A 22386-nucleotide genomic window follows, 5' to 3' on the forward strand; every position below is an offset into this window, starting at 1 on the left:
CACCCCTTATAGCCAAAGCTTCAGATTAAACATCTGATTAAAAATCAGATTTGTATTTTCTGTTTTGTTCTTTTTCCCAGTGCCCTGACAAGTCAATTGAGGCATTGTTCTTGAAAATCCTCACTCTTTGGTTTTCTGTGTGAGCCAGAATTAGTTTTTTTTTTTTCTCCCTGTAAAGTTGTAAGCCAAGGCTAAACTATTTCAGCAATGTCGTCTGCGATGGATACTATCCAGAGTCTGGGTGTGCAAAATTCTCTTGGTTTCCAACCAGTCCCCACCAAGAAGTTTGCACCCCCTACAACCACTGTGCTCCCTGCGTAAACACCTGAACCCCTTGACAGAGCTGCTCTAGAAAGCAGCCACATTCCCGCCAGACTTGACCCGGTGCATGTCACTGCGGGCCAACCCAGGACCTCTAGTTCACAACGCGCCCCCAAGTGCATTATTCTGCTAAAAAAAAAAAAAAAAAAAAAGTGCCAAAGGCACGCAGCCCCCTGTGAATTTTCTGGCCCTTGTGGCGCTGGTACGCTTCTTTTGCTGGAAAGCCAGCTAATCAATCAGCAAATTTGATAGGTGACATTCTGGCCTGGGAACCTGCAGGTCGAGGGCAACCTGGGGGCTGACCCAGGTGTGAGAGCGGGGGGTGAACCACAAGGCAGGTCCTGCGCGCAGGGGGTTGGTGCCCTGGGACACCAGGAGGGCGCAGCGCATCTTGTGGTGGTGCCTGGGACTCTCCTAGGGCGCGCGCGCGCGTGTGTGCATGTGCGTGTGTGCATGTGCGTGTGTGTGCATGTGCGTGTGTGTGCATGCGTGTGCATGCGAGTGCATGCGTGTGCATGCGTGTGCGCGCGCAGCTCTGCTGGGCGGCGCGGCCCCAGGGCCCCTCTCCACCTCCGGCTCCGCAGACCCGCGCCCGGGGCGCCCCCGGCCGAGCGGAGCCGAGCGGGGCGCGGCGGCGGCGGCGGCGGCGGCGGCGGCGGCGGCGCGGGGGTGGGGCTGGCGAGGGGAGGGAGGGAGCGCGCGCAGGGGGAGGATCCGGGAAGTCCTGCAGTTACTTGACAGCAGCCGGCGGAGCGGCTCCGCAGCGGAGGGCGAGGGCCGCCGGTGAGAGGGCGGCTGCTGGAGCGCGGGGCGAGGACCCCGGGGAGCACCGGCTCGGGCCGCCGCGGGCGCGCGTCACCATGCTGCTCCCGCAGCTCTGCTGGCTGCCCCTGCTCGCCGGGCTGCTGCCGCCCGCGCCCGCGCAGAAGTTCTCGGCGCTCACGGTGAGTCCCGCGGGGACCTGGCCCCCGGCCCCGGCCCCGGCCCCGGCCCCCCCTGCCCGTCCTCGGCCTGCGCGCGCCCGAGCGCGGGAAGCAGGTGACCCTCGGGGACCGCCAACCCCGGGCGCGTCCCCAGGCGGCTGCGTGGGCTCCTGGGGTCTCGCCTCCGCGTGGGGGTGCTCTCGGGGTCCTGCGCCTCGGGCGGCGGCGCGGACAGCAGGCTGGGGACACGGTCGCCCACCGGCTGCTGTCCCTGCGGCCTGGAGCGCGCTCGGCCTCGCGTCCCTCCATCACCCCGACCTCCGTGGGCACAGCGCGGACCTGCGCCCCCGGGTGGAGAAGCCGCTAGCCCCGTGCGCCGCTCCCGAGAGCCCCCTTTGGCTCGCCTGCGGGTCCCAGGGACCCTCCCCAAGTGAGCCCGGGGTGGGGGGAAGCAGATGGCATTACACACTCTTTCCCTCGTGCCAGCAGGCAGCAGTCCCCTCCTGGTCCCGGTGCTGCGCGCAGGCAAGCGCGCTCCCGAGCGCGTGGGTCACCGTGGTTGACCGCTGCGTGTTTTTCTTTCTTAGCTGAAACTTCTCTGCAACAGCCCCGGGGCCGGCGGCGCGCGGGGCCAAGCCTGGAGCTATGCGCAGGGCGCGAGCCAAGCCACCGGCCGCCGGCCTGGGCCGGGTGTCTGCAGCCCCCAGTTGGGGCAGACCTCGTGGGCTTGCAGTGTTTGCAAACCCATAATTAATGCAATCTGCAGAAACGAAAACATTCCACTTAAATGTGTTTTTGAACAAGTGCTTGAGAAAACACGAAGGTAGAGAGAACACCTCTGGTGGAGAGATGCTTTTAAGTGGTGGGACTGGTCCTGAAGGGGTTTATTGTATCGAGAATACCTAACGTTTGAAAGGAGCTGTGGTACGGTTCTGCTTTTCAGCAAATTTGAAGCAGTCCTGTGAGCCTTATTTTTTTCCCCCCAAGCAGTATGAGGGGGAAAGAAGTTAGTGAGTTCACTGTTCATACCTAAAATTCTTCTGGAGCCGTCCTTGGGTCCCTGCCTTGTGTCTTGCAAATGACTTGTAGATTAGAAACCGCTCCCTGGAAGCTCTACGGAGGTTTGCACAGGCTCAGCTGTCCTACAGAACTTTTCTCCCCCAGAGGGGCCATCAGACGCTGCTTCCCGTGTGTATTTCTGTTGCATCTGTGCTCCTAGTACCTGTGCACAGGTACACGCGCATCCATACAACAGACTCCTCCCGCCCGCTGAGCACTGAAGGCCACAGAGCAACAGACGGATTCTGGAAATACGACACTGGCATTTTCTCCTAGAGCTGTCGTGACAGCTTTTCCACCCTTGCCATGGGTGTTCTGAAGGTGTGAAAGGTAGACTCCCATGTGCCTGCGCTCCGGGGGCGCCTGGGTCTGTTGGTTCCTCCCTGGAGAAGCAGAAGCGAGATGCTTAGTGATTAGATCCCTGCAGGTTCTCATCTCTTCCCTCCCCACCACTCTTCTGTTTAACGTTTACTCCGGAACTCCTGTCCTTCGTTTCTTGGGATGGAGGCTCTGTGGCTTTCCTGGCTGCCCCCGGGGATTCCAGTGCAGAGCAGAGCCCCTCACTGCACTCTCCCAGAAGACCCTTGCCTTAAATCTACATTCGCAAGTGCAATCATGATGCTTTTGCCTCCAGAAGAAAATTTGAAAGCCCTAAAATATTTTGGCATAGTCTTCCCACAATCTGGGAATTCAACAAGTTGGCTGAGGGGTCACGAGGGAATGTTAGATGTGCTGGATCTTCTGCGGTGATCATCTCTCTTCAGATCACTTCCTGGTATTGGGGTATCTTTTGTTTCTTCTACGAGATTTACATCTGATCTTTAATAAATCAGAGAGGCAGCATCAGCCCACGGGAGCCTGGGAGTGGCGACTCTGGATGTGTGATCGACTCTAGATGCATTACTTAACTTTCTTAATCTCCAGGTTCCTGATCGGTGAAGTGGGCATATCTGCTTAGCACGCTGTGAGGATCACAGATCAGGCTTTTAATATGCCTGGTATGTGTTAGTTCTCCAATTAATGTTATTTTTGATGGCACCCTTGCCATTGGTCTCTATGAGGTAGTTTTAAATCCTATAATCACCAGCTACATTGCTGTGTCCTTCAGGTGTGAGGGGATTGGTTTCATGGTGCTGTCACCTTTCACAGATGCTTAGAGCACGCCGCTTTGCTGTTGGTGTGTCCATGTGCTTAGCTGAGGTAGGTCGTGCAGGGCTGGACGCAGATTTCTGTCTGCCTCCTTCTATCCCACCTTCTCTTCTCACCTAGAAACAGGGATAATCCTCCACCTCTGTGGGTCAGAAGCCTGTCACACCTGGCTTCCCAGAACGACACCTGCCTTCCTCGCCCCTGACACCAAATGCTCTTTGTCTGGGGTCAGTGCTGTCAGAGTGTCCCTGGGTTTGATCACCGCTACTACTTTGTGTTCAAGACTAAGAGAATCTGCTTTGCTTGATAATTATCTTTTTTTTTTTTCTTTTTTTCCAACCAGAGCCATTCTTTAGAAATGGCACCACAAGGCCCTTTGTGTTTTCCTTACGACTTTTTCTTGGCTTTGCATGGTCATCAATCAGACTTCGGGGTTATTGCTAATCAACAGATGGTGTTGTTAAGTGCGTTTGATCCTCCCTAATGGGGTCCACATCTATTTCTTCCTTAAGAAGTAGAGACATTCAAAGGCCAGATCATGTCCTTTTTTCTGTGGGAGTGCTTGGCTTTTTTTCTTTTAAAAAAAAATTTTAAAAATATTTATTATTTGAGACAGCAGGGGGAGAGGCAGAGGGGGAGAGAGGGGGAGGGGGAAAGAATCTCAAGCCGACTCTGACACTTTACCACCTGAGTCACCCAGGCACCCCTCTTTTTATTTCCGTGAGTGGTGAGACTGGAATCATTTATAGGAGAAGCCATCTGGGTACACTTAATTCTATTCTCCAAAGCGTGCAACAGCTGTGATCACCATGCTTTTACTTTGTCACAGGTGTAGTTGTGTGGGTTTGGCAGGCTGGCAGTAAACCTGCACCTGAACGTTTTCTTCAGGGCCAGTGAAGAACGATGTTCCCTGATCCCCTTCCCACGATATTTGGGGTGGAGCCCACGGATTCCTCTTAGAACTGACTGAATGGTATTTTGTCCATCCTCAGCATGCAGACATCCTGCCTTTTCTTGTGACCAGTGGATGCCGCTGCCCTCGGTTCGCATCCAGGACTTGGTTGTGAGCACGGGCTGTCTCTCAGCACTACACACTCTGCTTGGGGCACTTTGTGTGTGCTGTTCCCGTAACGCTCACAACCAGCCATCCACACAGGTTCTGTGGCACCACGTTCGAGAGCCAAGGGAACTGCCCCTGGACGCTGAGCTGGCCTAGCCGTTTCCAAATTCAACCTGAATTTGTTTTCCTTGCTTTGAGGGATGGGTGTTCCTGCACTAAGGTCAGTGTCCCCTTCAGGGACTTGGTGATTCCTCAGGGTCTTTCCCTCCCACCTCCACACTGGGGAGGGAGTGTGCTCAGGACTCACTGGTGTGTGGGGGGGACGTGTAGGAACAGAGTCCAAACGGCTGTTTTCTGCCCCTCTGTGAGTTCCTTTGCTTTGGAAGAAAAGGAGGGAAACGGAAAGACAGTGTTTGCTCATACGTAAATTTTAAAATATTTCCTCATTAACACGCCTGTGAGAGGGGCTGGTATCGCTATTACTGGAACATGGGCACCAAAATGCTCCTGCGTTTCTGGGCCGTCGGGGGGTGAAATGTGCACCACATGGTTTCGGTGCTGTGCTCCCTCAGGGTCAGATGTTATAGGCAGTGATTCTGGGTCTTTCTCCTCCCACCACAAATGCCGTGAGCACGTGTGATGCTCCGGGAAGGCCGTGTTTCCTTCGTCAGCAGAAGGCAGGCCAGAGGTGGCTGGGGAGGAGGACAGTAAACACAATGAACAGTGTCCAACCTAGTCGTACACAGCGATTGAACCCCAACATCTGGAGGGCCGCTTTTACTTTGATTTGGAATCAAGACCATAAATAAAACTATAAGCGACTGCAGGCAGTAAATTGGGCAGTAAATGGGCATTGATGTGACAAGGGCTCAGAACAGAGCAGATTTCTAGGTAATTTGGGATCAAAATAAGCCTTCATGACCCTCCAGGATTTTAGGATTGGAGCTGTTATTAGGATTAGCAGAATGCTGGGATACAGAGCAAGGTAACACCTATGTATTTTTTTTTAAGATTTATTTATTCATTCATGAGACACACAGAGAGAGGCAGAGACATGGGCAGAGGGAGGAGCAGGCTCCTCGTAGGGAGCCCGATTCGAGACTCGATCCCAGATCCTGGGATCACAACCTGAGCCGAAGGTAGGCACCCAACTGCTGAGCCACCCAGGTGTCCCAACACCTATGTATTTTTTAATTAAAATTATGGCATTCTCCAAATACCAGACATGGACTGAAAATAATGGATTTCTAGTGGGATTTTGAAATTAAAAAAGAAACAACAAGAAATAACATTCTGAGCTCATTTATAGAAAACTAGAACGGTCCCTTCTCATTTTGCCAATCGATGGTGTCTGTAATGGGGTGGGATCCCACTATTAATACTTGTATGTGCTTAGAGTTTGAATAACACTCAGTACATTGAATATCTTTAACTGAAGCCCGTGAGAGGCAAGAATTGAGAAAATAAAATCGTCATTTCATATGGACTGAGAAGAAATTATTCTGGAAGCATTAATAAGAGACTGTCTTATGTGGTTTGGTCATCTCAGGCTGAAAATCAGAGAGCAAAGATTCGTAATAAAGCACACACAAAAAATTGGAGCCAAGCAAAATGTTAACGCATTTATATTGTCAGAATTAAAAAAAAAAGAAATTATAAATGAAAGATTGGGTACTGTAATATCTGGCTAAATTTAATTAGAAGTTTTGACATGAGGGCCGTCTCAGAATGACTACTAAAACCACAATTATGTGCAGATTTTATTGTGTATGACATAATGCGGCCTGTAACCCATGAAGCTGGCACTTAAGACAAGGTGAAATGTCCGTACAGTAAGTAAATTCTTCCTTCCTTCGGGACGTGTTTTCCCTTGTTTTACTTTCTTTTCCCTGGTGGTCTCTCGGTCTTCTCCTTCTGCCCAAATTACAGCAGATCCCCTATGCTTCCATCACCAAGACACCAGCATTAATGCGGCCGTTGTTTGTGTGCGAGCAGCGGCCTCTGAGCTTCTGCCCCCCTGTCCCCCTGGGAGCACTGGTGTGTCCCCTCCCCTTGTTCTGCCCTGGCAGTCGGCGTGCTGTAGGGGTTGGGCCACCACTGTCACTGTATCCCCAGCATCCTGTTACTGACCCATCCATTAGCAATCCCCAACGTCTCGGCCAGATTTTTTTTTTTTTTTTTTTTTTTTTGCGGGGAGGGCGGGTAAGCCAACTTTTAAGGTTTGAGGTTGCTGGCAACGTCTCTCCCGATAATAATGAAGTTTCAGAAAGCATGAAGAGTTTTAGGTAAACACAATAATCTGCGGTGTGTTTGATCACGGGTTCAGAACACTTTAGTGTGGCCCAGGCCATGAGGCCCGTTCCATGCTGGATGTTCTCAAATTTGTTAGACTTCAGTCACTTCTTAAAGAACAAGTTCTTCGGTTTGTCGGCAAAACAGTGCTGTAGCACCCAGGCCACCCTTGCCCGAGCGGGGTTCTGTGCATCTGTCTTATACTCTGATCAGGAATCCAGGTGCTGGAAACAAAGGCATCCGTCCTACCTATGAGATGCTGTATGCTAGATGGCCGACTTCCTTCCTAGGATTAGGGGGGGCCTGTGTGACTTCCCGCAGCTTGCTCCATCCCCTCCCAGACCTCAACAGGCAGACACAATGACAGACTTTTCCCTGGACCAGACCAGGGCACTCCAGGATGATGTCAAGGCTATGCTGTGAAGGGGGCTCTCGTGGACACTCCCAGTGAAGGCTGATGTCCTGGGGGTGCTCCGCCCCCAGTCCTCTCTGGGTGGTGGGGAGGGCACAGTGCCCCATGGAGCCTGAGGAGGAAGTTTTTTGGCTCTTGTGTCTGCCCCTGACAGTGAGGGCTTTCAGACTGGCAAGCAGTGGATCCCTTTCTTCAGAGGGGGCTGTGTTTTTGTGCCTCAGCGAACAGTGGCTGAGAAAAGTGTGCACACACGCTGAGGGGTGATGGGAAGTGCATCGCTGAGTGGGCCAACCGAGGGTTCTAATTTCTGAGGGAACCTCCTCAGATTCAGTGTGGCTCAGTTTGTCATGACCTCATTTACCTCTGGGGTCTGGCCGGTGCCTCTCCCCGAGACTCCCTGTGGTTGTGCCAGGGCTGTGAGTGCTTGGGCGCTGTGGCCCCACAGCCCAGATCTAACCGCAGGCCCCATCCTTTCCCATCTGGTGCCATTACCTCTCTCTCTGCTTTTTTCTTACTACTTTGTTGGAACTGTCTTGAGAAGAACTGAAGGGAGACCTGCCCTCTCTTCAGGTATCTGGCCGCTGTCTCTGGTCAGCTCCTTGCACATGGGTAGCCTCCTCCCACACACCTGTCACAGACTTGCATTCTGCTACCCTGCCCCCAGCTGTCCCATAACACAAATACCAAAATGATCACAGAGGCACCCTCGCAGCTTTACCTCCACACATTAGACACTAATCAGAGTAAAGCCTTCATAGGGTCCCGTCGCCTCATGGAGAGGAGCCAACCACTTGGAAATGTGAAATGGAAATTACAAAAGATGGTAAATTCCATGAATGCCTGTAACTTTAAAAATGACTTGTGAGATTTGAATGAAGGTTTCAGAGCAGCATTTAGTGTATCGTTTGTTTTCGGTGGTGTTTGATTCATTCCACAGAGGACCTGGGTGTGTGTGGAATCACACATTTTTTTACAAGTATATTTAAAATTAGTTTAAAAAATTGATCTTTGGAAACAAGAAGTCAGTGTCCTGCCATTCTATGTGGCTGGCATTGTTGAGACGGTCCCCTAAATGATCCTGTGGGTGTTCCCGGCCAACTGGGGTAGGGCTCCAGATAGCTCATCCCCACTGGAGCAGACACCCTTTCTGTGATTTGCCATTACCTTTGGGACCGGGTAAAATGTATGTCATGCTTTCCCATCCTACTTTCTGCTCAGAGATCCATCATGTTAAGTGCTCGAATAAACTGTTACATTCTTCCCTGCGAGACGCCTGAGCCAAACCAGGCCAGCAGCACAGCTGTCCAGCCCGAGCTCTACGTGGGGCACGGCTCAACCCCCCATGCCTTCCCCTGGGCCAGGTACCAGGCATGGCTGCTGCCCGAGGACGTGCCATCTGTAGGAGGCAAGAGGAGAAGAAAAAAGGAAGAGGCCCCTGTCTCCTGTAGAGCCACCTGAGTGTTAGGACATCATGGCCAGAGAGTCTTTCATCTTTGGGAAACAGACACACATAAAGTTGTAAACGTTGAGAAGAGGGATAATACAAACATCATGGTGGTGCCCTGCTCTCATGCTATTCATCGGGGAACACAATTTGTCATCAGCAGGATTCTCTTGGACCTCTCTGGGAGGAGCTTGGTTTTAATGCAGGCTGAGAATCAGTCATGCAATCTTTAAAAATTCATCTGTGGCCAAATCAACAAGAATTTACATCACCCCTTTTCCATGGGCCACTCATGTAGGTGTTTAGAGAAGATGAGTAGGTCTTCTGGAGGCACGATGCCTTCCTCCTGCCGGGACCCCTTGCTTCTCTGGCCTGGGCTCTCTCTCCAGCCAGATATCTGACAGTACCTGAAGATTATCTGAAGATAAAGGGAGTTGTCCACGTGCCTGAGGCATCCGCTGAGCCTTTCTCTGGGTCTGTTCTTTTCCCTTCTACGGGTCCTTAGGGCCTGAGGCTCCCAGGGCCCTTCTAAACAGGCTCCCTTTTGAGCTCCAGTTGATCAGTATCCATTTAGGAATGTCGCTGTCAGTCTAGATACAAGATCGCAGAAGCAGTTGGTCATTCAGCAGCAAAGCATAACTTGAAAGAGGTCATGGTGGGTGCTTGTGGGTGTTCGGCTCACTTTTCCATGTAACTTTCTAAATTTGAGATTCTGTTAAGCCAGTGTCCCCTGTAGTTGCTTTCCCCCCCGCCCCCCCCGCATTTGTAGGTGGAATAAGTTATTCCAATTAAAACTGGACTTACATCCTGATCTCCCTTATCCCAGATTGGGACTACCCCTCTGGCTCATGCAAATTTGTTGCATACTCCTCTGTCATCCTGTAAGAGGGCTATTGACCCCCATACACCTGAGGGATAGGCTAGGAGGTGAGACACAGGGCTCATGTCCATTTGCTGCATTGATTCACTGTTCTAGGGAAAAAGCTCCGGGAGATTCCCCTTCCCCACCTTCCCGACCCCTGGAATCGATGACTTAAAATCAGTAAAACACCACGTGGGGCTCTCAAGTACTTGTTCCTGTAAACCTTACTCCGAAGAGCTTGCGCTAATCCCATAATTGACACTTTGTGAACGAGGTCATTCAACCAGCTGCCAACAGACCCGGTTGTTCCACACCCTATTCTCGCACCTTGTGCATGGGGTATCTCCTGGAAACGTGGAGTGTTCTTCTAAGCATCGGGATGATTGCCTCTGGGACACGGGATTAGGAGTTCTGTGTGATATAATAAATTGTTTTGACACTCTGAATCTTTCTCTCTTAAAACAGAGAGAGCCAGATTTCTGTGCTCTTACGATCGTATCTCATTTGTCCCCGAGACATCCCTGCCAAGAAGCTATATATATGTCGTGGGTGTATATATTTTAGATTTCTGCAGACGCCGCAGGGTAAGGAAAGTGAGTAACAGCTCTGACCTGAATATACACGTTGGCTAAGTTGTAGCTTTGCTGGATCTGCAGATATGCACTCGTGATAATCAGTTCTTCATTCTTAAAAGATTTATCTTTTGGAGGGAGTTGCCACAGATGGATCATTCTTTTCATTCAGAGATATAATCCAGGTGGAGCCACGGATCCGGATCCGGTCTGTGGCACCCCTGGCGTCCCAGCCCCTCTCGGCCCTGCTGGTGTGCAGGCTGCAGGTTCCACGGCCCAAGCATCCGCCACAGGAGGGAGCCCAAGAGCAGCCTGGCTCTGGCTCTGGGGGGGCTCCTGGGTGGGCTTTGGGGTCCGACCACCGGCAAAGCCTCGGCCACCTCGACAGCGAAAGGACCCCACGGGCTGCTGCTGCTTTGTGTTCAGGCACCGCATTCAACTCTCCAGTTTTGAAGCTTTGAGTCCTGATGCAGCGATGCTCAATCTGGGAATTAGGACACAGGGACACATTTTCTCCGATGTGTCTGGCAGCTGCCCTGCAAGTCTGGGACGAGCGTGTGAAATGCCGGCGGGTACTCAGCTAGCGGGCAGGAGCACTGTGATGTTGGGGTGCAGGAGTGGCTCGGAGAGGCCCCAGAGCGGAGTGGACTGGCCCTGGCTGCTGCCGCTGCAGGACCCGCTGGCTCAGTGAGCAGATTTTACCTTCCTGCCAAGTCCGCATGGTGGACGATGTGCTCCAGGGCGGAGGTTCTCAAACATGCTGAGTTTACGATGGCTCTTCCCCTGCAAGATCAGATGTGCAGCACATCGAGCCCCCCCATGAGGCCCTAGGGGCGCCCCGTCCCCCTGGACTCCCACTGACCCCTCACCGGCACCAGGCTTGGAAACCACTCACATTACTTTGTTCCCAAAACTCTCAAGGAAGTTCAGAGAAGATGTTACGGGCCCATTGTCAGGCTCTTTCGTTTCTGCTCTCCTGCTGTGGCTGCAGTGGCCCATGGACTGTTTCTGAGGGCCATCAGGAGGACTGTCACGCCTGCTGTCCCGGGGTGTCCCTTCACCTGCCTGGACCTTGTCAGAGCTGGGGCTTGTTTATAGGCTGCAGGGAGCCTGCATCCTCATCCCTGTGGGGAGCCAGTAGCTGGTAGCCCTGCCGCTTGCTGCTGGGTCAGAGGGGGCTTCCCCTGGGCTCCAGGGGTCCTGGGCTGTGGCCTGGGTGATGAGGGGCCCTGGCATCTGGTCTGTGTCCCTCAGAAGGCTGTGCACCCATACCCTGCAGCTGGAGCAGGTATGGGATGCTCAGATGGGGCAGCCCCTGTCCTGCAGAATCAGGGGGAGATCCCACAGTGACCCTACACATGGGGTGCAGGGGGGACCAGGAAGGACGAGCCCCTCCAGTGGGGCAGGTGGCAAGGGAGGCTCGTCCTGGGTGATGGCAGGAAGCATAGATCTCTGCCCTCCTGCCAGATCGGAAACGTTTGTAAGATACTCAATCAGATGCAGTCCTCCTGGGCTCACACCACATCTCCATCTCGAGGCCGTGTCCTCGGGGCAGGTGGAGCACACTGGGGGCAGGTGGAGCCCACATCCTGGGACAGGGGAGGGGGGTGAGCAGCCTCCTGGAGCCCGGGGCCAGCCCCAGGTCAGCCAGTGGTCACGCTCAACCAAGGACCTTTCCCAGCAGGCCTCCCTCCTCCACCGTGTGTGTGATCCCTGCCTCAGGAGGGGCGGTTGGGCAGGGAGGATGCCTCCAGGGAGGGCCCAGCACCCATGCAACCCCTGCATCCCTCCTTCCTTCTGGGGCAACTTGGCACATCAGCCCTTCCCCGAAATCTCATCCTTGCTCTTCTTATCTAACCCCCACATTTAGCAAAAAAATGGCAAAATAATTCAATTTGCAAAGCAAAGGTAGAGTTAAATGTTAATCTCTGCTGTCTCTCGTCTCCCTCGGTCTCTAATGCTTTTGGTGTCTTGGTCTCTTACTTTCTATCTCTCTGTCTCTGTATTTCTGTCCCTCTCTGCCCTGGGGTCTGCCCAGCATGCATGGAGACCCAACCATTCTCGCTACACTCCCCCCTGCCCCGAGCTGTGGCCCCACCAGCCTGGCCCCCTGGGCTCAGGTTACCTCCTTCCAGCACCAGGGAGGAGGTCCCCTGTTCCCTACAGGGAGGATGGAGAAGTCTGTAGGTCATCGGGCTCCGTGAGCTGCAATATCTGAGAAGAATCCTGACCTAACCCAGAACCTGAGTCAGCCAAATTCTAACCAGGTTTTGTTTTAAAAAAAATTGCTATTTTTTTTTCACCTTTTCTTCTTTCCTTTCTGGGTTTCCCAGTTTCATCGAGAATTTATAATTTCCCTCTCTAAGTTTACGGCTGTGAGATCCAGGCTCTTAGCCCTGGTGTCCCTGCTGTCTGGGTGTCCCCAGGGCGAGCGAGGCAGAGGTGGTTTGACCTCGACTCTGCAGGTGGGGAGGCAGGCGCCCAGCTGTGCCGAGGATGGGAGGCACATGTGACCGATGCGTGCTGCAGCTGGCACCCTGTCTGTGTGCTGGTGGGATCCTCTTAGGCATGTTCTGTGGAAGGAGAAGTAAGGCCGCCCAGTGAGGTATGTAAATACCTGTTGTAACATAGCATTCACAGTGTCTGGATGTGCTTGAGGGGCCAGGGGCATGTGACAGACAGGAAGTCTCCCCTGGGTGCCTGTTCCTTGCTCAACACAATGATGCAGACAGGTCACTGTCCAGCAGGCGAGACAGTTGTGTGTCGTGCAGCCTGAGCCTCTGCTGGAGCCGTGGCCAGTGGGCTGGGGCTGTGGGGAGGGGTCACCACTGTCAGAAATGCTGCCTGGGTCCTGAGTGTCCTGAGTGGGTGGCAGCCAGAGGTGGGGAAGGTACCATGTGAAGAGGCACCTGGACAGGGAGGAGGCCTCATGAGGGGCCCCCTCAGGGCACAGGGGTCAAGGCAAGAGCAGGCGGTGTTCTGAGAGGGTGGGCTGGACAGCTGAGGGGACACTTCCAGGGTGTCGGAGCAGGGGTGCAGGGAGTTGTGATATGGAGGCAGGGATGCAAGCTGTGTGCTGCGGGGGGTGCTGGGGGCAGGGATGTAGCTGTTGTGCTGTGGGGTGCAGGCAGAGCAGGAGTAAAGGGAGCTATGATGCTAGGGGGCAGGGATGCAGATGGTGCTGCAGGGGGTGCAGACAGGCAGGGGTGCAGCCCATGATGCTGGGCACAGCGCTCCTGGTTCTGGCTCTCCAGCTGTGTCTGTTGGGGTGAGACTGCACTGTGCTGCTTCCCCCTGACCCTAGGCCGGGCAGTGGGCTTCAGTGACTCCACAGTGTGCAGAGTCCCTAACAGACTAGCAGTTTCCACCTGCTGCCCTTATCCTAGCCGCTGTTTCCTCCGAGCAGAGTCTCAGGGGAGGCAGGAAGGTTGTGGCTGGGGTATGCCCTAGGCAGGCTGGGGCACGGGGGCAGGGGGCGGCTGTGCGGGGCCTCTCCACTGCTGGGGGCAGGCTGTTCCTCTCTCCTCGTGGTCTTTCCTTGGAAAGTTGATGCCGGTGCTGCTCCTTTCCTCCATGAGTCTCACTTCCTGAAGATTATCTGAGACTCCCTCACCTTGTGGACATAACAGAAGGCAGACGGAGAACACAGATTGCATCCTCACTCAGAAGTGGGGTGGCCGGTGTCCCTGGGGTTGTGGGGTTAGTTGTGGGGACCCCAACACCACGAGGAAAGAGTTGTCAACAGACCCCAAAGGCCATCTTGACCTCACAGGGGCGGGCACTCTGGGGTACAGTTGCTTGCCATGTTGCACATTGGTGGTGTGCAGGGGTGCAAGGGGGTGTGCTCTGGGTCCCCCAAATGTCTGCAGAAGCTGTGCGTGACTTTCCAAACTGTGAAGGGCTGGCAGGGCCCTGGCCAGGCCCCTGGGGGTGCTGGTCCCTGTGTTGCACGACCCTGGAGGACAGTGGGGTGGGACCTGCACGTAGGTGTGTGGGCCGTGCCAGGAAGGACTCGGTCTCCCTTCCGGCTTCATCATGTGAGGGCTGATGTTTGAAGGCTTATGACTAGGAGTAGATTGCATGTGTGTGTGTGTGGGGGGTGGGGCCTGGGGTGGGGTGTGGGCAGGGGCCTGGGAGGTAGGGGGGGAGTGGGTGGGGCATGGGAGGGGTGTGAGGAGATGGGGGAGTGGGCAGGGCGTGGAGGGAGGAGGGATGGGAAAGGTGTGAAGAGACAGTGGGGGTAGTGGGTGGAGCACGGTTGGGGTGTGGGGAGGTGGGGGTGTGGGGTGTGGAGGGGATGTGACTCTGCACAGAGCCCGTGGGTGGGCAATCCCAGGCAATGGTCTTTCCCTGGTGCTGACCTGGATCTGGGTCGAGTGTCCTGGCTGGGTTTGCAGCAAAGCCAAACAGACTGTGGGTCCCTCCCATGTCACCCCTCTTTCTGGGGATGAGGACCCTCACGGTCCTTAGTGGGAGTTGCTCTAGGACATGTTTCTTGGTGCTACGTGGTGATGACAGTGACTTTCGGAGGTGGGCTTTTTTCTTTTCTTTTCTTTTTTTTTCAATCCTGGAGACAAAGCCTCTATTTCTGAGTAGAAGTGTCCTTTACTTGTGAATTCTCTGCTAGATTTTTTAAATGCTCTCCAGTTCCAGGTGGTTTGGAGAGAAATCTGTTTTTTTGTTTGTTTGTTTTTTTAGCAGGGTGCTAGGGTCTTCATGGGCTGCTCCTTTAGGTGACAAGCAGAGAGCGTGTCCACAAGGAGCAAAGGGAGTGGGGGGACGTGCATGGGGGGGAGGTGCGTGCCCCACCATGGAGGAAGGTCCATGAGCCAGGCTTCACCAGAGATGTGAGTCTGGTAATGAAGATAAAGTCAGGCAGCAAGAATTTTCAGGAACTGACCAGGAACAGGTGCACACAGGTGAAGGTGAGGTGGTTATTTTCTGGTCATGCTCAGGTTTTTCCATCTGGCAAACACAAAATTAGGAAGAGGCCCTGCCTGACGTGTGCAATCTCCCTGAGACTTTTCGCTGGCTACCGGGCTCATCTTGCTCTGTCCTGTGACCTTGGCGACACCTGTGTGTCTGGAGTCTCACATGAGCATTCAGGTGGGGTACAGGTGTGAACTCTGAACAAGAACACAGTGTGACCCCAGGTAACATATTCCACACCCTTTATAAGGTATAAACCAGAGCCAAGCTTCAGGGCAGTCGCGGGTCCCCATGTGACCACCGCCTCACTGCCCCTCTCACCCAGAAGTGACTCCTTGTTGGGTGCGTGCTAGGTGACCATGGGTGCAGTCCCAGGTGGCCCTCGTGCAGGACTCACTGAGCGACAGGCACTTCACCCCTGTGGGCTGTGCACAGGTGCCCTGTGGTTGTATAGTGACCTGGAGGCGTTGCTGGTGGATATGCAGCAAGCCAGAGTCTCTGTGGTTGACACAACGGCCTCAGGGCACCTACACCTTCCTCCTCTGTGAGGTGACATGCTTCCTCCTCTGGAGCGCTGCCGAGGCCTGAGGCCAGCCTGGTGCTGCAAACGGCTGCTCGGGCCGCTGCCTGGGGGCCGAGGAGCCACCGCCTGTGACTCAGGATGATCCCAGCAGGACAGAGGACAGCGGACCCACCAGAGGGACAGCTCTGGTTTTTCCAAAAGTGCTTCTTCTCTCTCTTTCCTGCTGTTTAGGAACATTCTAAATAGTCTAATGGGGACATTCCTGCTCCGTTTCCTCTCGATCTTCAGCCGTTTTGTGGATAACTCACCCCGTGTTTGCAGTCTTTGCAGATGTTCAGGGCATGACACGACATGTAGCTGATCTTTTACACCAGCCAAAAACGTGGACGTGGGGCCCCATGACCAAACAGGCTCTGGTGTGGGACTTGGCACCACACGGTCCTCCTGGACTTGTACTGGAGGGACCCCACAAGGACGAAATCCCTGGGCCCCTAGGGACGGCCAGCAGAGGGCCCAGCGGCGGGCAGGGGGACTCCGTCTGGTCCTGGCGCTGCTCGTGGTGGGCGGCCAGCTACGGAGTCTCCGTGCTCTGTGCCGCAAGGTGGGAGCATCCTCTTCCGTCACCACGTGCTTCCTCCACTGCCTGGCATAGAAGCCGACTCTTCGAGGGGAGATGGGCCTCCTGGGCTAAGCCACCCTCTCCGTGTGCCCCCATCTCTAGCTGGGCTGCTTCTGGCCTGGCCTGCTGAGTGCTTGCTCTGCCCCAGCCCCCCCTGCTGCGCCCGCAGGACACCCTGCATTTTGCTGAGTGCTTGCTCTGCCCCAGCCCCCCCTGCTGCGCCCGCAGGACACCCTGCATTTTGCTGTGTGCTTGCTTTGGCCTCCTCACTTTCTATAAACAGCAGCTCTTCCTCCAGGAAGCCTTCCTGACACTCGGGTTGGTCTGATGCCGACTCCTCATGGAGGCTGCAGGAAAGCTGGGGGCGTTCAGTTAAGAGCATTGTTTTTATTACTCTCATTTTATAATAATTAAAAAGCTAATTTATTAATTATATCTTGGAAACCAGCGTAAGGTTGCAGTTTAATTCAAAGGAAGTTGCAAAGTGGCCCTCCACACCCCTTGCTGTGCTGATGAATATGAGTTAGCGGGATGCTGGCTGTATTCCGGGCACTAATTCCCCTGTTCCTTGTGGTGGGTGCACTAACTGTTCCACTTTGTGGGAGGACTTGGGCACAGATGGATTAAGTCCTGTGTCCCGGGTCACACAGCTAACAGTCATGGGCCAGGGCAAGTCTCTGGTGCGGTGGGTTAGCTGGGAAGCAGGTTGGCAGACGAGGGTCTTAGAGCCGTGTTGACCACTAGCATTCCGCAGACTCAGAGCTGTCGAGGCCAGAGTCCACCAGGTTCATGGACGAAGAATCGGGGGTAGGGGCAGGGGCTCAGCCGAGGACGGTCAGGTGGGAAGTGTCGAGAACTCTCCACACATACGCTACAGGGTGACCATCCACACCCACCGTGTCCATGGGCCCCTGCGGGAGGCTCTGGGTCTGCAGCAGTGTCAGGGGTGGAGGGCTGTTCCCATCTGGTAGCCCAGGTTGTGGTGGTGGGGACAGTCCCTGTAGGGCTGTGGCCAGACGTTTCTCCCCGTGCTCTACCCATCTCATCTGTGCATCACGTGCATCCTCCGAGTGGTGGTGTTGGCTTCCAGAGGCTTCCCTGGGTGCAGGTTTGTCTTGCTGCAGGTCTGAGCTCCGTGGGGTCCCGTGGAAGCCTTCCCTTCTGAGGTGGTGTAATGCAGTGTATTTAGGTGGAGTTCACCTTGACAGGCTGATGTGTGAAAATATTTTCCAGGGGCACTTGGTCTGCCTTGGACTTTAGCTGTGCTCACGTGACCGCCAGCGTGCATTCACACGGCCGGAGGATGCCTCAAATAAGATAGGTGCTCCAAAACCCTGTCCTCTGAGACGTTCTTTAGGAGGACGTGATGGGGTGTCTTCCTTAGGAGCTTTGGAGAAAGTCTAGAAGCAACGTAGTGATGTAACAGACGTTGTAAGTAACCGCACTGCTGACCCACACGTGCCACTCGACATATCTACTCTGTTTTGCTGTGTCCCCTTCAAGACCTCCCCACGTCATTTTGGAAAACACTTTTGTGATGAGAATTTTTCATCTCTTTACTTGGTAGCGTTGAGGGGTGGAGTAGACGAGGGAGAGAATGAGTCATCTCACCGGCCTGGACGTTACTAGAAGGGGCTGGAGGTGCCCTCGCCAGCCCGAATCGGGGCCCCTGGGCGGCCAGGTGTATGGCACAGGTGCGTGGGCTCCACCCCACCAACTCCCTGCCACTCCCTTTGGTGGCTTAATCTTTATGGTGAAACCTAATGCCAAATTGTAGCAAAAGTGATTTGAGCTCCCGAACCTTCATGGGGTATTGCATTCATTATCAGGAGGGACTTATTTTGGTGGAGACGTGTTAATAGACAGCAGGACCTATTTTTAAAATTAGGGATGCAAGATGACGTGAAGGCCGCTGTGGCTCTTCTCTGCCTTCAACACTGGTTGCGTGAGGGTGAGAGATGATCCGCACATGGGGTGAGCTCAGGAAGGGCCTTGGCCCTAACCCTGTCTGCGAGGTGCCCATGCTGACACGTGGTATTTTCACTGAAAGGCCATGAGAATCTAACCTCATTCCCATGTGGTGTTGGGCATACTGTGAATTTCAAGTGCATCCCTTGTAAACGTTTTGGGTGATTTTGCAGAGACTACCTCCAATGGTGATGTGCAGGACAACCTCTTAGGGGTTCACCCTTTCTCTTGAAGCAGACGGAGGAAGGTTTATGCTACCAGTGGCTTTTCATTGGCCTCCCATGGTGGTTTTCCTTTGGATATTTATTGAGGTGTGGAATTTTGGTGTAGTTCAAAGCATCATGGATGTGAACTAAAATCTCTACTAGCACGTTGAACAAGGAAGAGCACATGCAGACGATGCAGTTCTCACAATTGGACCTGGTCACTCAGCCAGCGAAGGTGCACCCAGTGGGGAATGACGCAGCTGGCTGCAAACACTGCTGCCCCCCCGGTCCCACTGGCGCGGGCTGTCCACCAGCTGGTCTGTGCTGCTCCTGTCCGACTAGTGTTGTTGGGGGCACTGTTTCTTAATGCCCGGTGTTCGAGGTCGGGGCTGGAGTTTCTTGGCATGGAGATGGCATGTCAGCTCCTTGGGAGTGAAATCACTAACTTAATGAGAATCTTTGGCGGTGGCTCTTGTCTGGGGCAACCAAGTGGTCTGGGCTGTGCCCTTCAGCACCGATGCCCTTTCCTCTCTCCTCCTTAACTTCTGACACTTTTGGTTGCCTGGTAACTGGGGTCAGCAGAGTCCATCACTCGAGGCCACTTCATGGGTAACTCTGTGATCCCACTTCATCAAGTATAATGAAGGCTGTTCCCATATTGTGCAGTTCAGGCCAAGTGCTGACAGACTGACCTTGGGGAGATTTCACATTTGCAGCAGGGTGGAGGATGCAGCTGGGTTAGAGCGGCCCCGTGTCTGCAGACTGGGTGGTCCTTCCCAGGCTGGCGTGCAGCCTCCCCTGTTCCAGGGCCCCTCCTGGGCGGCCTCTGCCCTGAGGATTCCGGGCTCCTCTGAGCTCTCTCTGGCTGGGGTCACCTGTCCTCCTCCCTGACCTCTCCTGGTCAGACATGCGTGAGGCTCTCATGTCATGCTTTCAAAGGGGGATTCTGGTGACTGACGTGGAATCACACAGGATGCTCAATGGACTTGGAGACGGCATTGATGCAGAGAAGGGAAGGGGAGGGGATGGTGGACTTAGAGGATGGAGGGAGAGGCTTGGGGGACAGGAGCATCAGCTTGAGAAATGAGCTGACCTCACGGGCATTGCCCGCCAATCTGTGTGCTGGCGAGACTGAAAGGAGGGTGTGTTCCTGGGAAGAGGGTGAAGTGGGTGACTGGTAGTGAGGGAAACTTCTCTTCCTACGGCTTCCAAGATTCAAATGACCTTTGGCCATGTTGGCGGTGATCTAAGGTACACCAAGCAGATGTCTAATTTGGAGGTCTCCACGTCTTTTTTTTTTTTTTTAAGGTTTTATTTATTTATTCATTAGAGACCCAGAGAGAGAGAGAGAGAGAGGCAGAGACATAGGAAAAGGGAGAAGCAGGCTCCCCACAAGGAGCCCTGATGTGGGACTTGATCCCAGGACAGGGGATCATGCCCTGAACCAAAGGCAGGTGCTCAACTGCTGAGCCACCCAGGCATCCCGGAGGTCCCCATGTCTGAGGATCCTGTTGGGGTCCGGCCCTGCGGGACAGTGGGGTGGCTCTCACAGCACGCTCCTTCCCTTGCCACCCAGCTGTCTGGCTCTCTGTTCCTAAAACACGCTTCTGACCCACACTCGAAAAACAGAGAATCATAAAATGCAGCATGAGGATTACCTGCGTAACATAAAGTAATATATCTTTCTCCTCTGTATTTACCTTAAGGATAATCTCATTTTAGTAAACAGAAACATTAGTCATAAAGAAATCAGAGCTTGAGGCAGTTCACAGCTAGTAAGTTTTAATGAAGCCATTTCAGGTGGCACCTGTTGCCTACGCTGTGTTCTAACGAACGTGAAGGTTGTTCTCTCAAGATATAAAGGGGAAAACACTTATTTTGAGTGGTTTGAGAGGTTACTAAAATCTGCTAGCTTTGACTTTTTCATTTAATGCATGTGGACACTTGAAGGGTTGTGAAGGGGGAGGGAACACGGCTCGTGCAGGGGAGGCCATCTGTGAACTGCAGTGGTGTCTGGGACGGGCCGAAGGATGAGGACAGTATTTCTGGGTAGTAACCTGCACGTGCAGCAAGTAGCCGAGAAAGCACCTCCATCCCAACGCTGGTCAAGTGATCTCGGGGACATCAGGGCAGGTCCAGTGGGGCCCCGGGCCTTGCCGAGGTGCGGTGGTCACAGGGGCAGGTACCTCTGCGGGGAGGGTTTTCCGTGGAGAGAGGCTGGCCAGAATGAAGCTGGGCCGGGTTCTGCATCATGACACAGTGTGTCCCTGGGACTTGAACCCGGGTCCATGCTGGTGACAGCTCTGTGGCTGGCCCCGTGGTGACAGTGTCTGTGGGGGGTAGGTGGCAGTACTGTCTGACGGCCAGAGGCTGCTGGAGGGGCGTCTTGTCCAGGCCACTTCTGGGTGCGTTGTGTTCCCCGGGGAGGAGTTGACGAGGTCCCCCAGGAGGAGAACCAGAACCACGTGGGCATCATGAGCGAGCGATGGGCCCAGATCTCCCTGCTTCCCTGAGTGTTGGGTTGGTTCATGCCATGGTTTCTTCACATGCCCTGTGCACCTGAGGGTCAGAAGCCAGCGTTGATGACAGTCCGTACATAGATAAGCTTGATGGTGTCGGGTGTCATGGACATTACATGTTCATATTGAACTTGTAAGTGGTGATGTTTTCAAAGTTTCCCAATTTCCCTCAGGACTTTCCTAGTCAGCTTTCTTCTGCTGTTGCAGAAACAGGTATCTGTGGGGCAATATTGCATTCAAGGAACCACTGGGTAGAGGGATAGAAAGTGCTAGGTGTTGGGGAGGGGAATCCGCCTGCAGGAGTGTGGACAGGAGCACCTGGTGAGTCTCCTGCCAGCAAGATGCTCCAGCCCCTTGGGGGTCACAGGCAGGGGTCATGGGAGGGGGTCATGGGCAGGGAGTCACAGGCAGGGGTCACAGGGAATCACAGGTGGTGGTTATGGGGGGGTCACAGGAAGGAGTCACAGTGGGGAGTTATGGGGAGTCACAGGCAGGGGTTATAGGGGGTCACAGGTTGAGGTCACAGGCAGAGATCATAGGGGGTAACAGGTGGGGATCACAGGCAAGGGTCACAAGTGGGGGTCATGGGAGAGTCATAGGTGGGTGTCACAGGCAGGGATTAGATGGGAGTCACAGTCAGAGGTCATGAGCAGGGGTCACAGGTGGGGGTCACTGGTAGGAGTCACAGGTGGGGGTCACAGTGGGGAGTCATAGGGAGTCACGGGGGGGCACAGGCAGGGGCCATAGGGAGTCACAGGTGGAGGTCACAGGCAGAGGTCATGGCAGGGGGTCACAGGTGGGGGTCATAGGCGAGGGTCACAGGTGGGGGTCATGGGGGAGTCATAGGTGGGGGTCACAGGCAGGGATTACATGGGGGTCACAGGCAGAGGTCATGGGCAGGGTTCACAGGTGGGGGTCACGGGTGGGGGTCACAGGTGGGGGTCATGGGTGGGGGTCACAGGCCGGCAGAAGCTCCGGCACTGCAGGACAGCCCCTCCCACCCAGGAAAGCCTTGCCCCAGGGGGTGGGCCACTTATTCCTGGGGCATAGCCCCCCAACCACACCGCGTGCAGCAGCGCGGGCCTACGTCTGCCACAGAGAGGAGCCTGGCAGCCTTCATGGGTCCTGCGGCTTCGTTTAATCTGCTGCTTCTCATCAAAGCTTCAACACTTTCTTTCTGTTCCTTTTTTAATAAAAAGTGGATTTCTGTGTTGGTTTTTGTGATCTTTACTGGGCAACACCTAGTCGGCAATCCTCCAAGCTGTTATTTTGTGTGTTTTTAATGTCATGTTTTATATGTTAAGTTCCTGGTTATACATAGAACAGCCTTTGCTCTTGACTTCTCCGCTGTGAGAGAGCGACCTCAGAGGCCCTGGGTGTCCTCGCAGAGCTTCTGGAAGCCTGTGGGCTGGGTTGTGCACGGTCGGAGGGTCGCCGGGCTGCCGGCAAGGTCTGTTGGCGAGGAAGGAACTTCCATTGGAGGCAGTTTCCAGAAGTCTCAGGAAGAAAGCATAGTTCTCATAGTATT

General features: G+C 54.3%; 1 protein-coding gene across 3 annotated transcripts in view; it reads left to right on the top strand.

The window, feature by feature from the left end:
- Nucleotides 1-1037: 1037 nt before the first annotated feature.
- The window catches only part of SMOC2 (SPARC related modular calcium binding 2), a 161319-nt gene continuing 139970 nt past the window's right edge, over nt 1038-22386 (top strand). For all 3 annotated transcript variants that reach the window (XM_041746022.1, XM_041746023.1, XM_041746025.1), the window contains exon 1: nt 1038-1265. In XM_041746022.1, the coding sequence (XP_041601956.1) occupies nt 1182-1265 (84 nt within the window). In that variant the 5' untranslated portion in view covers nt 1038-1181. The remainder of the gene's footprint in view (nt 1266-22386) is intronic.

This window comes from Vulpes lagopus, chromosome 2 (assembly GCF_018345385.1).
Source record: "Vulpes lagopus strain Blue_001 chromosome 2, ASM1834538v1, whole genome shotgun sequence".
Classification (NCBI taxonomy): Eukaryota; Metazoa; Chordata; class Mammalia; order Carnivora; family Canidae; genus Vulpes; species Vulpes lagopus.